Consider the following 15,765-nt stretch of genomic DNA (forward strand, 5'->3'; position numbering starts at 1 on the left):
CTGAATGATACAGCCCCACCATTTGTATTACCAGTTCTATGCTAGTGTCGCTGGATTAATGTTTTTTGCATGGAGATGTGTAACCTTTGGGCAAGTTACTTCAACCTTTATGACCTCAATTTTCTCGTCTATAATGAGGATAATGACAGTCCTCTCCTCTTATGGTTGTTTTGAGATTTAAATGAGGTAATACATGCAGAATGCCTGGCATAGAATATGTGCTCAATAAACGGGAGTTATTCTTGTAAAACCACTGAGGGCAGGAAGTACTGTTGATTTGCACCTGCAGACCTCAAGGATTCAACAGAGTTGGATGTGTTCTTTAGAGGGGTTGGCTTGTAGTGAACTGCTGGTGAGCACTCTACCTGGTTCCATTGGAAAAGTAGACATTTCTCTAAAACCTCAGTCAGCCCCAAGGAAAGGTCAGCTTGGTTTAGTGACCGACAGAAATAAAACAGCACAGGCTACAAAATGTTTGATTTCTTTCAAACCTAGGTGATTATATTGCTGACAAGGACTGGGGAGCCAGAAGAGTACTCCATATCTTTGAGAATCTTGTAAAATGCTTTAACAAATATATAAGAATCATATATAATTGGCACACGCTTTGTTTGAATGCAAACACTGCTGTTAAAGTGGTGCTTAAAAACAGTTTGTTGGCCTTCTCTCCATACAGGAGAAACATTTCTCTCGTTTACACTACTCTCTTGCTTAGCAAACTCTTATTTATCCTATAATGCAAGCGTAATCTGCCCAACATGTCCAAATGCCCACAGATTCTGAATTACTGGAGTCTGAATTAATGGAACTTTAGACTGTGTCTCATGGAAACAAGCATTGAAAGCTACCTACTCCAATAGTTGCAAGAACACTCTAGGAAAATTATCTCATCCTTCCTCTTTCTCATCCCTTCCTGCTTCGTGCGTTTCAGTTCTGGTTCTCAAAGGAGACAGAGGAAAAAAGATCGAAAGTGTATTCTTAGGACATTTGAATAATTATTTATTGAGAAGCCACAGTTTTCCACACTTTCATAACTGTAGGCTTTATATAAGGCAAAAGCAAGATGGATCCACTACTTTACACAGAAAGAAATAGCTCTGCAGAGGACCCCAGGGTCGTGCAGTTACAGATCAAAATGCAATGTACATGACAGATATAAAAAACAGTGTGGAACAAAATAATTTAAATTATGGTTACAATCTACTGAAGGAAGTATCCATATCTTATTATAAACACATTTATAGTCTAGGGTTGTAATTTAAATATTCAGTTTTTTTACATACACAGTTATTGAAACATAAAAGCAAAATGTAACATTTAATAGGATAAACTTTGACAGAAGACAGTTGCTCTGAACTGTGCTTGATGTTAAATCATGATAAGATTGCCCTTGCCATGGCAATTAAGAGGATCAATCCATTGGTATGTAGCCATCCTTTTTTTGGCTAACTATATGGATAAATGAAAGGAGGGGTTAACAAGGGCACCAGGGGCTCAGTTTTTAGTTTTAAGGGAACAGAAAGAACCAAAAGTTGGTTGTTGGAGACTTGCCTTTTGTTTTTCAAAAAACAAAGCAGATCTATGAGTCTTAATTAATTTATTGTACTCATTTAAATAACTGGCATCCACATACGTGAAACAAAGGAGTGAAAGTACTTGGTGTACTTGCCCTCACATCCATGTACCGTCAATGCATACACAGTACAATAATGAAGCATCATTTAACTTTGCTGATAACAGGGACACGCCTAGCAGTTGGACTATGTATTCTCCACGAATGGTGTTTAAAGAATGGTGCTCCATATTGCTTGTAAACCTATAGACATGGAATCAGGAAATTGTGGATTCGAAGGTCATTTGCTAATCTTGGTACCACATAGCTAAAATGGAAATTGTATTGGTAAACATCTCATGGGCATGGTAGTTGACAGAAAATTCCCTAATGGGGTTAACTAACAGACTAAGGACATGCATTGATTACAGGACTCCATCCTAGTGGACTCTAGGCTGGAGCATTCTAATCGTCTTCTTCGTCTTCCTCATCACTGTCCTTCATGCTGATCCCCTGCAGGCCCCCACCCTCGCTCACTGATGCTGTGGCTTCCTCCACAGTAAGACGGTTCCGGATGGTTTCATAGGTCTTGCTGTTTAAGGTCGAGTCCAGGACCCCTTGCAATCGGAAATCTCTATAGGTTTTCTAAGGAGGGAAAAGATGCAGTGATAAGAGAGATCTCTTCTCCATGAAGGGGAGGGAAAGGGCACCAAGTGAGTGTGGGGGTAAGAACACTGACCTTCAGCTAAGTGTCACACTTCCTGTATTGTCAAATGAAAAGCCACCATGCTCAGATTTCAATTGTACTGAAAACTGAGATTCGTTGAATGACAGAAAATGAGAAATTGTGACAGGATAAACTGTATTAGATGAGACAAAACAAAGAACATAAGCTTGTGTTTATTCAGTTCCATAAAGGGAAATGTTCCATAATTGTTTTGGTTCCTCTCTCTTTTTTTTTTTTGGTCTGGTTCTTTTTCTTAGGTTAGTATAATATGATAGACAGTGTAAGGGGCTATAACATATAAATAATGGATCAGTGATTATGGTATTTTGCAATTTCTGTTGCAGTCTGGTCTTGAGTATTTTTAAGGCTTGTAATTGCATATCCCTCTGTCTAATTCACAAGACAGACATATGTATGTTGGTATATGAAACCTATTACGGGCAGCAACAATTAAGGGGAAGATGGAGCGCTAATGCTTCATCAATATGGTGCAGGCATGTGACTCATTTCTCATCTCCTTCGGAAAGAAGTGTATCTATTCCGTTCACAACTTGGTCTCAGGGAAGAAATTTGGCTCTTTTTCAAGAACAATGGTTTGGTATTATTGTACCACAAATTCTTTCTTTGTTCCTTCAGGCGATTTCTCTCGGATTTCCTTAGGTATCCCAGGGACTGTTTTTCTAGAAATCCCTTAGCGTTAATTGAACATGACCAGAAGCGTCTGGCTGTGGTCTACTTCATGAAAATTTTTTTTTTGAGAAAGGTCTCTCTCTAAGTACAACTCTTCTCTTCACACTGCATATCATTTCAGCTACTGATTCTGCTGTTTGCTTCTCCTATTGATATGGGAAACTTACTAAGGGGGCAAGAGAAGGAATGTTAACATACTTCAATGCCATTCCCATTGTGATTTCTATTTTTTGTAGTCCATCTAATGCAGTGACAGTGTCAACAATCACAATGTCAATCACTCTTGAAGGTCATGTGTTATAATGACTGCAGAGTCAACTAGTGAATGCAGTTCAGCTTAGTGAAGTCCAATAATATAAGATAATGGATAGGATGACCACATATCCCCTTTGCCAATTTATACCTGTTTTCCCAGCATGATTATTCATAGCACCTTCTTTGCCTCTTAAAAGTAATTTGTTTCAACACTAAATTAAAAGGTCCTGCTAACTATGGATCAAGCTGCAAGGCTCTCCTAGGTGGCTAGGTAGCTACCTGAACTGTCTTCACCTTGAGGGAGAAGGGTAGGAGGCTGAGTAAATGCTAGGCATAATGTAGACCAGATATCCAGATGATTCACTTCATTTTTTTTTTTTTCTGTATCTTTCAATCAGCTGTTCTGTTGCCACTTAGAATAACATAATTGTTGCCAGGATATGATGGGAATAAGAAAGATAGAAAGCACTTGAGTATTCTTCCCTTTATTCAAATTCCAGAGCAGTGCGTTCCCCAACTAGGCTCTAAATGCCTAAGGGTAGGGAGCATATCTAGTCATTTTTAAATCCTCCATCTTGTAACATACAAGTGGGGGCTCAACGAATATTTATCCAATGTTGGATGAATGAATAAATGCTTGCTGAATAATGAATGAACGGATGAAGAAACAAAGTGGATGTAGAGGCAGGAAAGAAAGCCAATTATCTTTGGAAGTTTGGCTCGGAGAAAGAGACCTCTGGGTAAATGTACTTAGTAAAGAGGTGATGAATTCCGCTTCACCCCTCCGTGTTATGGCAATAGTTAAGCTGGGCCTACCTCTGAAGAAAGTGAAGGAGTTCCTTTGGCAGTGACGTTTCTGTGTCCCTTCCCTGTGGTTCACGTCTGTATTTTTTTGGCAGAAGGCTAAGAATAAACCTCGTCTCTGACATATTTTTTCTTAATAAAATACTGCTAATTCCAACATTCCCAACACAGATCTGGAAATGTCAGTCATGGGAAGATATTTTAAAATATTAAAATTAATGTCTTCTTTTCATATCTACCCAGCAAGGGTCAAACAGAAAAACTCGCCCAAAGAGTATTTATACCCAAAGAACAGAATTCAAGTGATCAGGCAATGACTAGTGAGCTTGCCCTAAGAAACTGAAATTAAAAAATATGAAAATTAGTCTGGGTCCTTGGTCTGAGTGCATACATTTCTTTTTTAAGAGCTCCAACACACTGCTGTCTGTAACCTTCCTGGGCAGACTCTTTGTGAGATCAAATGCAGATGATAATAATTCTCCTTAATTACACTCAATGGAACAGTAATTGGTTTTAAGTCAGCGCTGGGGTAGAGGAGAACCTTCAATGAGAAGGTGCTAATCCGAAAGAGCCTAAGAAATGGGGCGCAGGGGGTGGGTGGGATGGGGGGATAGCAGGGATGGGGGGGACTTTTAGCAAACTGTTAAGAAATAAAAATTTAGCTATGTTTTATTGTTAAAATATTTTATAGGAGACTTTGTACTTTGCGATTTTTGTATACGAATGTTTTAAACCCCTCTATAGTGAAGCATCAAATGGAAACTGAAATGATCAAAAACGTATTTACCCCCTTCTGTGATCTTATTATTTCATGTAAACCACTGAGATTTCACACTGAAATAATTATCATTAGTCCAAGGCGCACACACTAGAACAGGGAAAAAAGCTACTTTCAGGGTATGTTATCTCACCTTTGTGATCCCGTACATTTGATTGTATACACGCATTGTAAGAGAAACTACTTCAATTAACTAGGAGAACAATATTGATTTGCATCCTGATAATGATCACAGGACATATTTAGAAATAGCTGAAGGTAAATATTTCTATGAAATTAATTGTGGCAAAATTTTATTCAATTAAACCGTAAATGAAATTGGTAATTGATGTAATTAGCACAGTGGTACCAAAAGCCAGCTTTTGAAAGTCTAATGGAAAGGGCATGATGGCCCCTGCAGTACTTTTGCACGGCAAATACATGAAGTCTTTTTCCAGTCTGGATAAAACATTAAATTCCTTTTTGTTAAATTTTCCTTTGACGTCTGAGTAATAAATTAACCATGCATCCCAAAGTGATTTTATAGGTTTTTCTTGCATGAGATACTGTGTTAGAAATCGTGTTGTTTTATATGTAAACTAATATTCTTTGTGTTAAGGAAGTTCTGCAGCTTGCCAATGAAACGTATTTCAGTAAGCTATTCGCAAAGAAGAATAATTATTTTTTCTTTTACCTTTACCATCCTAATTAGTGTTTTCAACTGATAAATGTGAAGCTGTAAGTCCATCCGGTCCGTCAACCAGGTGCAGATCACATTCATGGAGCTGTTGTACCATTGCTGAAAAAAGAGACAAAAGTTCTCCAGCCAACACATCATGGAGCATTTACAGAGCAGAGAGGGGACAGGCCACATTTGAGCACCACGCTCTGTTCCAAGAGGAAACAAAATGGTTAAAGAGAGTTTGAGAGAACAGAGATCATGAACATTAATTGACACAAAATTACAAGGTACCAGGTCAGCCTAAAAGAGATCAGTTTGTACTTGGAATCTAAAACAGACCTCTTCCACTATAGACACGTCATATACAATCAATTCATAAAGATCATCTTTTGCTCTTCTGATTCTCCTTTTTGTTGGTTAATTTCACTCAGATGAGATTCAATTCACTGTTTATTTCCTAATGCCATTGTCTTGGGTGCCCAGGACGACGGGCACCTGCTACTTACCTTTTGAAAAATCCAGCCCCCGTCTGCTAAGGACAATTCTGAGAATCACACTGAGCGCCTTAGGAATTTAGGGTGACGTTTACCTTCATTTACCCTATTGGGACGTTCAGATAAAGACAATGGAGGAGGGTTTCTCTTTAAGGGCCAAAGTATACTCTGGGCAGCTTATATGCCCTTACGTTGGCTGTGCAATCTGTTTTAATCTTAACACCAAAAAATTATGGAAGATGAGAGAAAAAAACACATCTACAAATGAGCTCATTTCAAGCTGTTGAAATCATACTTCCCCTTAAGGGGGTTAAATTTTGCTTCTTGTCTGTGAAAAATGCTTGAAGCTGTGTCACTTTAGACTGCCACCCCTGTGGTGCAGGAAGTCTCTGGTGCGGTATAATTTTGCAGTACTGCTCATATATTCATAAATCTCACTCGGAGACATATGAACAGTGTTATGAAGTGTCAGTATGAAAAAAATCTAATCTTTTAAACTTCACCAGGTTTCATTACGCATTGCTGCTTATACCAAACAATTTACAAATAAAATGAAAAGGTGTGGATGGACCTATATATTTATTTATGGGGCATCTATATGAACTGTGCACAGAAAAGATGTAAAAAAAAGTGGTTAGAGAATTGAGACGATGCATTCTCTCCTGCTAACCAACACACATACAACACAGGCACACATGCACGCGCACCCACATTGCACACCAGTGGGGATTTGAAAAGCATAAATAAAAACATGTTTCTGATGGTAACTCCACCCTTTCTCACCTAAAGATCATCCAAAATCAGTTTATGCCTAACACTCACAGTTTTTCCGAAGCCTTGTTTCTGACTTAATTTCTTTAAAAAAAAAAATTAATTTGGGTTTTTACTTGCAAGGTAGAACTGCCAAGTTTCACCTTGCAAGAAACGACACAGTCTCAGCCACGGCGTTCAGAAGCCCTCTTTGCAATCTTTCATTTCGAGGCTCCTTCCTCATCGGAGCCAATTGTGGCTCTCCCTGGAGCCCAGCCGCAAACAGAGACCACACTACCCCAATCGAGGCAGCATTGCAGCCTCACAGCCAACTTCTGCTCTTTTAAAGATCATGGAGGCAAAACTGTTAGTTTTAGGAACCTTCTGTCCCTCCCCAGGGAGCAGGCGGGGTGGGGGCTGGGGATTTTTTTCTTGAGATTTGCAGTTCACCCTGTGGAGGGAGGGGGTTTGCCCAGGTCAAGCTGCTTCAGGCACGGACAGGTTTTCCCCTGGAGGAGTGAGAACATTTTATTGAAACTTTTTTTTTTTTTTGCTTAGTGGTTGTTGCGGGATGTGTTTGGCACCTCCTGCCTTGGGATTCTGGAGCTTTTGCTGTCACTGCATCTTCGTTTGTTAAGAAGGGGTCTGGGGACTGGAACATCACTGGGTCACTTGTGTTTCTGCCACCCTACCTTACTCTCGGCAACTGGGGCCTCTCTTGTGTTCATCCTGGGCCTCAAATTCCACATTTACTGGCTGTATCTGACATGCATTCTGGGGGCTCCAATAATCTATTTTGAGAGTCATGAGCAGTGCCACCCCCTCCCCCACCTCCTGGGGTTGGAAGATGAACTTCAAGGAACATGGGTCACCTCCTGGCCAAACCTACAAGCCCAGGGCCTCATGATGGGTGCATCTCAAGGACACAAAAGAGGAATGTGGCACTCTGGCTTCTAGGCAGAGGTGGCATTTTGCTTTGGCTGTGACAACAGGCAAACCGGCGCTGGCTTACATCACTGCCAGCAAGCCTTGTGCAACATGCCTTTTTCTCTTTGCTGAGAGACGTGCCACCTTTCAGGGAAAAAAAAATAACACCCCCCCACCATTTTATATAAGTAATTCCCATTCTTGTAAATGGCTATTGGATAGTAAAAAATAAAAATAAAAAGGTAGAATACTATCAATACTCTTTCTCTGCTACTGAGAGGGTAGGGAGGTAGGAAATGCATAGAGCAATGGATCAGTGTATCACACGCACAGATTCCCACCCCAGGAGAACAAGAAAGCCCTGGAACATCCATGCCTTTCCTCCTGGATCGCACATCTAGCAAAAGAAGTGTAAAAAATGTATGATGCCCCATTGGCTACGCATTTAAAGAGGCAAAGGGAGTAAGTCACTCCTTTCCAAACCTTATGCTCAGTAGATGAAATTGGAGGCACTCTTGGATACAGCACAGTGCTAACTTGGTTTTCCAGAAAGGCGCTTAAAGGCATTTGGATGTCGGAGAAAGCAGGAGTCACTGCCTTCTAGAACTTTAAAATGTTAGAGGTGAAAGGGATCTTCCGTATTATCCTTTGTAGAGGAGGAAACAAAGGCCCAGAGAGGTGAAGTGACTTGCCCAAGGTCGCACAACTAATGAGTCCAGAAGTGGCATAGGACTGAAACAGCTGATCATCTAATTACTCCTCCCTAAGAGGGTATAGCAGTGTGCTGGTCATGAAAGCTGATCTGTGCCTCTCTTCCCAATTCCACATTCAGGGATATCACACTGATAGGTGGAAATAGGCTATAGTGGGAGTCTTTACACCATGGAAATTGGCCAACACCACAAACCAGGGCATTCTCCCTCCCAGAAAGCCAGTGGTTAAACATTTATCAGCACATTCCTGGGTGTCTGGGTTGTTCCTGCTTTTCCTCATGCAGTTCACAGTGCTTATTAATCAGGTTTGCTTTATTTGAGATCCATGCTAATACAGCAGATTTGTTATGATTCTTCAAAAGAGGAAATTAATAAAACATTTTAAGTTCTCCCCGTTTTGTTTTCTCTTTGGTTCAGATATGCCTTTTCCAGAGATATCCTAACACCTGGGCACTAAAATTTTCATAAAATGTACTCTAAACCCTTAGAATTAAAAATTGTGAGCTGATGACATGTACTAAATATTTAAATATAATCACAACTCCTTTGCTGCCTCCCCTTAATTCAGGTATATTAATTGGAAACTTCCCAAATAAGGTTACTTTAACCCTAAAAAAGCACTGCAGAAAAAAAATCCCCAGTACCCTGGGCAACTTTAAAGGGTGCCCTCTGGGGATAATTCTGTAAGGGTTTTGGGGTTGGAATCCAAAGGATGCCCATCACAGCTATGGCCTGCAGGATAATAGGGCCCTTGGAAAGCTGGGAGCTTCTCCAGTAGCTGCAACCAGATCTGAAGGCTGTATTTAAGAGGAGCTTGGGGGCTGATCTAAAACTTCACTACTTAATTCTACTTTCTTCCTTTCTACCATGGAGTCATTAATACCATAGGACTTACCTGTTTTTCACCTGGGTTTGTAATCTTGGGCAAGTTACTTACATTCTCAGAGACTCAGTTTCCTGATCAGAAATGGGGATTAATCAGCCTTTAATAGGCTTTCTGGTGACTAAATGCATTCATGTTAGTAAAGCTCTCACCACAGTCCTTGGCACATGATAAGGCCTCAATAAATGTGAGCCACCACCGCCACCATCATCATCATCACCATCACCATCGTCTCTCCCCTCTTTATTCTCTCTCTCTCTCAACCTAAGAAATACCACAAAACAAGGGAGAAAGCAGAGCAAGTGCCCAGGGAAAGCCATGTAGCGGTGGAGGGAATTATTCCTCCTGGAGTATCTCTGGAATTGTATGCAGAAATCTTATACGACACATGACTAGCTCTCAGCAATGCAAGTCCATTGTAAAGTTGTTTTTTGATAGATCGTCATCCAAACCTATAAAACCATCCTGGGTGCATAAAGCGTATTTTAAACTATATTGACCTAGATTTAAATATTGGATTAAAAGGATTCAGACAAATAATGAGTGATTTCTCAAACCCTGTATAGATAAGTTAGAGCTTCAGCTTGGCTTGGCTACATTTTAGCTAGATAACCTCCAGCAAGCTACTTAAGTCTCTGATTCTTAGTCTCCTCTTGGGGTTAATACCAGTACCTATTTCATACTGTGAGTGTTAAACGAGATAATTGTATAAGTGCCTAGCAGAGTGACTGTCACATAGTAAGCACTCAATAAAATTTAGCTACCATTGTTATTATTACTCTCAGAAACATAACAGATATACTTTCAATATACAACACAAAGGAATTTTCTTGATCCATTTCTAGGAGAAGCTTAGGTAATTAATATGCAGATATACTGGGGTCACACAGTCTGCCCTGCAGACACATCGACTTCATGCAGAGAAATCCCTATACATTACATGTCTCTTCTATAATATCAGGGTTCGCTACAGCCAGGATTAGTGGGAGGCAATGAGGCAGGATCTCACAAGTGAGGGATTAGATACTGTCTTTAATTAACATTTTGATCAGGAATTTTTTTTACATTAATATGATTTTTTAAAATGTTGTATTAAAATATTATCTACCTTGATTACTATATTTTTTCAAACTGAGAAGTTCCAAAATTTTGCAGCTGAGAAGTGACTCATTCACCTCTCCCTAGTTCTCACCCTTGGGTGCACTGTTCCCCCGGAAAGTATTTTCTGGAAAGGCTGCAGGATTGAGAGATAAGATAAATAATTCACACCTCACCAGACAATACGGAGTTCACAGAAAATGGACTTTCACTTAGATCTGGATAATCCCTAATCAGCAAGGTGGAGCTTTACTACAGTGATCATGCCTTCTCCACCTAGATGGATCTAAATTCCTGATCTCCTCCCCATCTTGACATTAATTTGATGTCGTAGAGAGACCTTACTGTTAATGATTCATTTGTTTTCAGAGCAAGCCACATACATATCACACATGAGTGGCAATGGAAAGAAGGAATAGGGGCTGAAAGGAGATAGAACTTTCTCCTTTTCACTGTGTTTCCATACTCACTAATCAGAAGGGCAACTTATCGCCTTAACTTCCGCAACCCCCCATCAGACCAGACTAGACTTTAGAGTCTAGACCAGATAAGACTTTAGAGTCTACTGTTTTAAACAAAGTACTATTTCATACAAGGTTCCTAATATATATACACACACACACAATTATTAAAAATAGTTACCTACTCATTAAACACCAAGTATTTACAATGTGCAGACACTGCACAGCATTCTACAAGCATTATATAATTTAATCACTGAGTTGAACTCTTAAGAGGTTGACACTATTTACACTCCCATTTTGTAGATGAGGAAAAGGGGCATAGATAAGTTAAATAAGTAGCCTGTGGTCACACAACTAGTGGGTGGTGGGACAGGTTTCAAGTTCATCATTTATCACTAAATCTGTATGAGTTGTTGCATTCAACTCAATAATTTTAAAAAGTAATGGATTGTTTATATAGAAACAGCTCTAATTCTAGGTGTTTCCGCAGCAAAGTCATTCAGCTCTGAACTTCTCAAAGGAGGAGTGTGTGGGTAGGATAATGCTGTTCAACCTGTCTCAGGGCCTGAGCTTGGCTTGGTGTTGAAAAGATTCTTCTTTTTATGAGTTAGAAAGCTGCTGAGCACCGTGTGGGGAGTGAGGGGTATTCCCATGGAAAACCACTCAATAGCCTTAAAGAACTGCTGGATGAGAGTCAACTATTACAATGATTAGAAAAAGTTGGATGGGGATGAGAGACAATTTCTTAAATAGAATCAACATATATTTTCTTCTCCCTTGTAGCTCTGCCTGACCTATTCTTAATTTCTTTTAGGTTGGTAACTCAGCAATTGCTACTGGGGGAAAGTTCCCACTGTGGGCAGCTTGAGTTTTCAAGGAGAAATAGAACTAGAAAAGTTGCCTTTATCACAATAGATTGAACTTTCCCAACAGAGTTTTGGAGAAAAAAAGTTATAACAATGATCAATATTGTTAGTTCATTTTAAAATATGTATTTCCTTTGAAATTGGCACGTTCAAGCCATATACGCCAGGCAGGCAAAGCACTAGATGCCTGGGCAGTTCATGGCTAAACTCTAAACAGCTGAGTCTTTTTTTTATCATCTATAGTCTCACTTCACATTTGAGGAAACTGAGACTCAGAGAAGTAAGGTGGTCTAGCAGCTACGAGAGATGGAGCCTGGACTCCAGAGGCTGAGAGGCGGTGCAACATAGTGGCTAAGAGAGTGGACTTGAATCAGACTTCTCCTGTGCTTGAATCTTGATAAATCCCTTTACCTCTCTGTGCCTTAGTTTTTTCATCTGCTAAATGGGGATAAGAATAAAAACTACTTAGGGTCGGGGTGAAGATTAAATGAGTTAATACGTGTGGAGAGTTTACAACAGCACCAGGCATATACTAAGTGTTAGCTGTTATTATCTCAGCCACGCTATCCTACCCGGCTTCATAAATAAGAAATCACATCTCCCTAAGTGCAAGCTATTCAGGGCTGAGCAGAGCTTTCTGAGTAGCTTCCATTCTTCTAAAAACATCTGAGCAAACAGGTAATTTGTAACCTCGTGGTAAACAACCTGAAGAGACACAGTGAATGCTGGAGGATTTTTATCTTTTGTTTGGAAAGTACCCTTTCTCCAACTCAACACAGCCATACATCAGAGAAAGTGCCTCAGCCCCTTGCCTAGAGTGTCCAATGAAGAAAGGACATTTTGTTTATTGGCAGAGAGTCAAAGTGGAAGAGAATACTTTGACTATACCCAGGTGACTAAGTTCTTCACTTTGCTTTTTGTGACAAAACTGGGTTATTATTAGTTAGGAAAAGAAACCCCACAACTGATTTAAATTGCTATATTGAAATACTGTAATGAAATCTTTTACATTTGAAGCTTTCAATGCATATTTCTTCTTTACAATTTGGGTAATTTAAGAACATGCGAAAAGCACCATCCAGAGTTTCCTTACACTTCTACCAAAGTACCCATAGCTTCGTTAACCTAAGCTACAATTCCACAGCCCTACGGGTCTCTCAGGTCCAAAGATCACCAGGGATCTGGTTGTATTCGGTGTTCTAAACCAGATTCAGAGAGAGTTTGACAAATAAACATTGGCATGTTCAAGCCCTCGATGCCAAGTGGGCAAAGCACTAAAAAATTGTATGCAAGTGTCAGGATCTGTCAAAGGTCCCTGAGGGCTGAATAAACACTTTCTAAAAGGACATATCATCTGATGCTTTAAAAAATGGGTACATAGTTTAAATATGAATCTTTTGCCTTACTTGAGTGTTATTGTGATTTAGGAGTTGATTCACCAAAACAACTGCTCCTAGAAATGGGTATTTCCCAGCCACAGCTTCAGGACGCTCGGCTAAAAGCACAAAGAAGCCAAAAATAACCAGACACTGAAATCACAGGATACAGATAATCAGGATGACCTTCCAGGCTGTCCCAAATGTCCTTGTTAGTTGAGGGTGGGTTTTTTTTTTTTTTTTTTTAACATCTGTAATTCTCTGGATATCTAAAAACTCATTTCATTGAAGTCTTTGCAAAGCCATCTTAGTGCTGTGGCTCTTCAAGGTTCTGAACTCTGGAGCATCCGCCTGAAAGTCTGACACAATCCAGGCTGATGCAGAAGTCAGAGGCACCTTGCTGTAACTATGGGTCCAGAGACTGTAGTTATCTACAACCTGTGCTGTGTGGATTCAGCTACTCTTCTGCCTTTAGTTTCTTCTCATAAGGAAGAGAAAGTGGAAATGAAATAATAATGTTTTAAAACTTGATTTAAATTGTTACTGCTTAAAATTTTTGCTTCTTCTATAGGAATGTGTATAGAATTTAGCATTTGGGAGCAATATTATTTTAACCTCTTTAGAAAAGGCCTAAATAATACTTTAATATTTTTTTTATTTACTTTTTTGTGGGGAAGATGAGCCCTGAGCTAACACCCATTGCCAATCCTCCTCTTTTTGCTGAGGAAGATCGGCCCTGGGCTAACATCCATGCCCATCTTCCTCTACTTTATATGGGACGCCACCTTGCATGGCTTGACAGACAGTGTGTTCGTCCATGCCCGGGATCCAAACTTGTGAACCCTGGGCTGCTGAAGCAGAGTGCTTGAACTTAACCACTACATTGCCGGGCCCGCCCCTTAATATTTTTTTATTACAATACGCAGTTATCTCTTCAAGACCAAATTTCAACTCTTTAAACCTGAAATGTGGAGAAATATCCAACAACAAGTGTCTTTTGTATTAACATTTCAAATGAATGATCAAAATGATGAATCCACACCTAGACTTCTGACCTAATGCACTGCAGCCTTCCAACTCAAGTCAGTCCTATCACTATTAGTTGCCTGGTGGGAAATACAAGGGAACTAGGAGTCCTGAAGGATCCTTTCTGAAAGCAAATCAAGCAGGAGAGTTTAATTCAAGGCTTGACTTCCATGGGCTATACAAGGGTCTCTCTCTGGAAGACACACTCTTTGTTTTTTTAATGGTTTGATTAACTTCTTGGCAATCTTAGTAAGCTATCCAAGCTAGCCAAAGCCAGAATGGAAATGAGTTTGTTGCTTCTGAATCAATCAGACTATATGAACCCCAACAAGTCACAAATCCCTTGTATGCTGCCCACCCCATGTCTCAATATGGCAGGTGTTACCTGCAAGGAGATGTGATGATCTCTGAAAGGCATTCTTTCCTAATACTCATAAGATATTGCTGGAAATAGTTTACCATCTCTGAATGAGAAAACTAAGTCAAAGATCAACTCATAGACATTTACCTAAAGACGGGAAGGCATGTGATGGGAAAGCGGAGGCACTAATATGAATTTCCAATCGTGAATGCTATCTCAACTCAAAGGCAAATACCACTCTTCCACCATTTCCACAACCTGAGTAAGTGCTATTATAAAAAGATGGAGTTCCAGCAATTCCAATTTTGAGTATAGATGCAAAAAAATTGACAGCAGGATCTCAAGGAGATGTTTACACACCCACGTTCATAGCAACATTATTTGTAATGGCCAAAAGGTGGAAGCAACCCAAGTTTCCATTGAGAGATGAATGAATAAACCAAAGGTGATATATACACACAATGGAATATTATTCAGCCTTAAAAAGGGAGGAAATCTTGTCGCATACTACAACATGGAGGAACCTTGAGGATATTATGCTAAGTAAAATAAGCCAGTAAAAAGAAAGACAAATACTGTATGATTCCATTTACATGAGGTATCTAGAATAGTCAAATTCATAGAAACAGAAGATAGAAAGGTGGTTGCCGGGGCTGGGGAGGAGGAAATGGGGAGTTATTGTTTAATGGGTATAGTGTTTCAGTTTTGCAAGAGGAAAAGAGTTCTGGAGATTGGTTACACCACAGTGTGAGTGTACTTAACCCTAAGGAACTGTACACTTTGAAGTGGTTAACATGGTAAATTTTATATTTTGTTTCTTTCACCACAATTAAAACGAAAAGATGGCAAATGAAAAATCACTTCTCCTAATGAAAAGGAAACTTTGCTCAAGAAAGCTGAGCTACGTAGCAATGCACATATTCTAATCTGGAACACCCAACCATGTTTCACAAAAAGCCAAAAAATTCTTCGTAAGGTGAACGTGGGCACTTCATTTAATACCAGGACTGAGACGACTTCTCAAGGCCGAGTTTTGAGACTGCGAAGAACAAAGAACAAATCTGGTAGCATTTGCTCAGTCATTGATTTGGTTTATTTAAAACATGCCACGGGGCCAACATTTCTAAATCTGTGAAATAGAATTAAATGAAGCCCAGAGACGAGAACTGAGAATCCTCATAGAGGATTGGGTCCAAACAACAAAAAAGGATGCGTTTTTTTACACTGCATGGCACGTCACCCCATATGTTTTCACAGAGACCTCCCCGTCCCCTCACCGACCCCCGAGCCCTGATTTTCTAAGCCCAGGGCTGTTCAATCAGCACTCAGCCCTGAGAGCC

General features: G+C 39.9%; 1 protein-coding gene across 4 annotated transcripts in view; it reads right to left on the reverse strand.

Annotated features, from left to right (window-relative positions):
- Positions 1-905: 905 nt before the first annotated feature.
- CADPS (calcium dependent secretion activator) overlaps positions 906-15,765 on the reverse strand; it is a 436,212-nt gene continuing 421,352 nt past the window's right edge. For 2 of the 4 annotated variants that reach the window (XM_058562336.1, XM_058562329.1), the window contains exons 26-27: positions 5,480-5,584; positions 907-2,197 (exon numbers count right to left, since the gene is read on the reverse strand). In XM_058562336.1, coding sequence (XP_058418319.1) covers positions 2,018-2,197; positions 5,480-5,584 — 285 coding nt within the window. In that variant the 3' untranslated portion in view covers positions 907-2,017. Of the gene's footprint in view, positions 2,198-5,479; positions 5,585-15,765 lie in introns of all 4 variants that reach the window. The other 2 variants (XM_058562346.1, XM_058562319.1) reach the window with 2 other exon arrangements.

Source organism: Diceros bicornis, chromosome 2, assembly GCF_020826845.1.
Source record: "Diceros bicornis minor isolate mBicDic1 chromosome 2, mDicBic1.mat.cur, whole genome shotgun sequence".
Classification (NCBI taxonomy): Eukaryota; Metazoa; Chordata; class Mammalia; order Perissodactyla; family Rhinocerotidae; genus Diceros; species Diceros bicornis.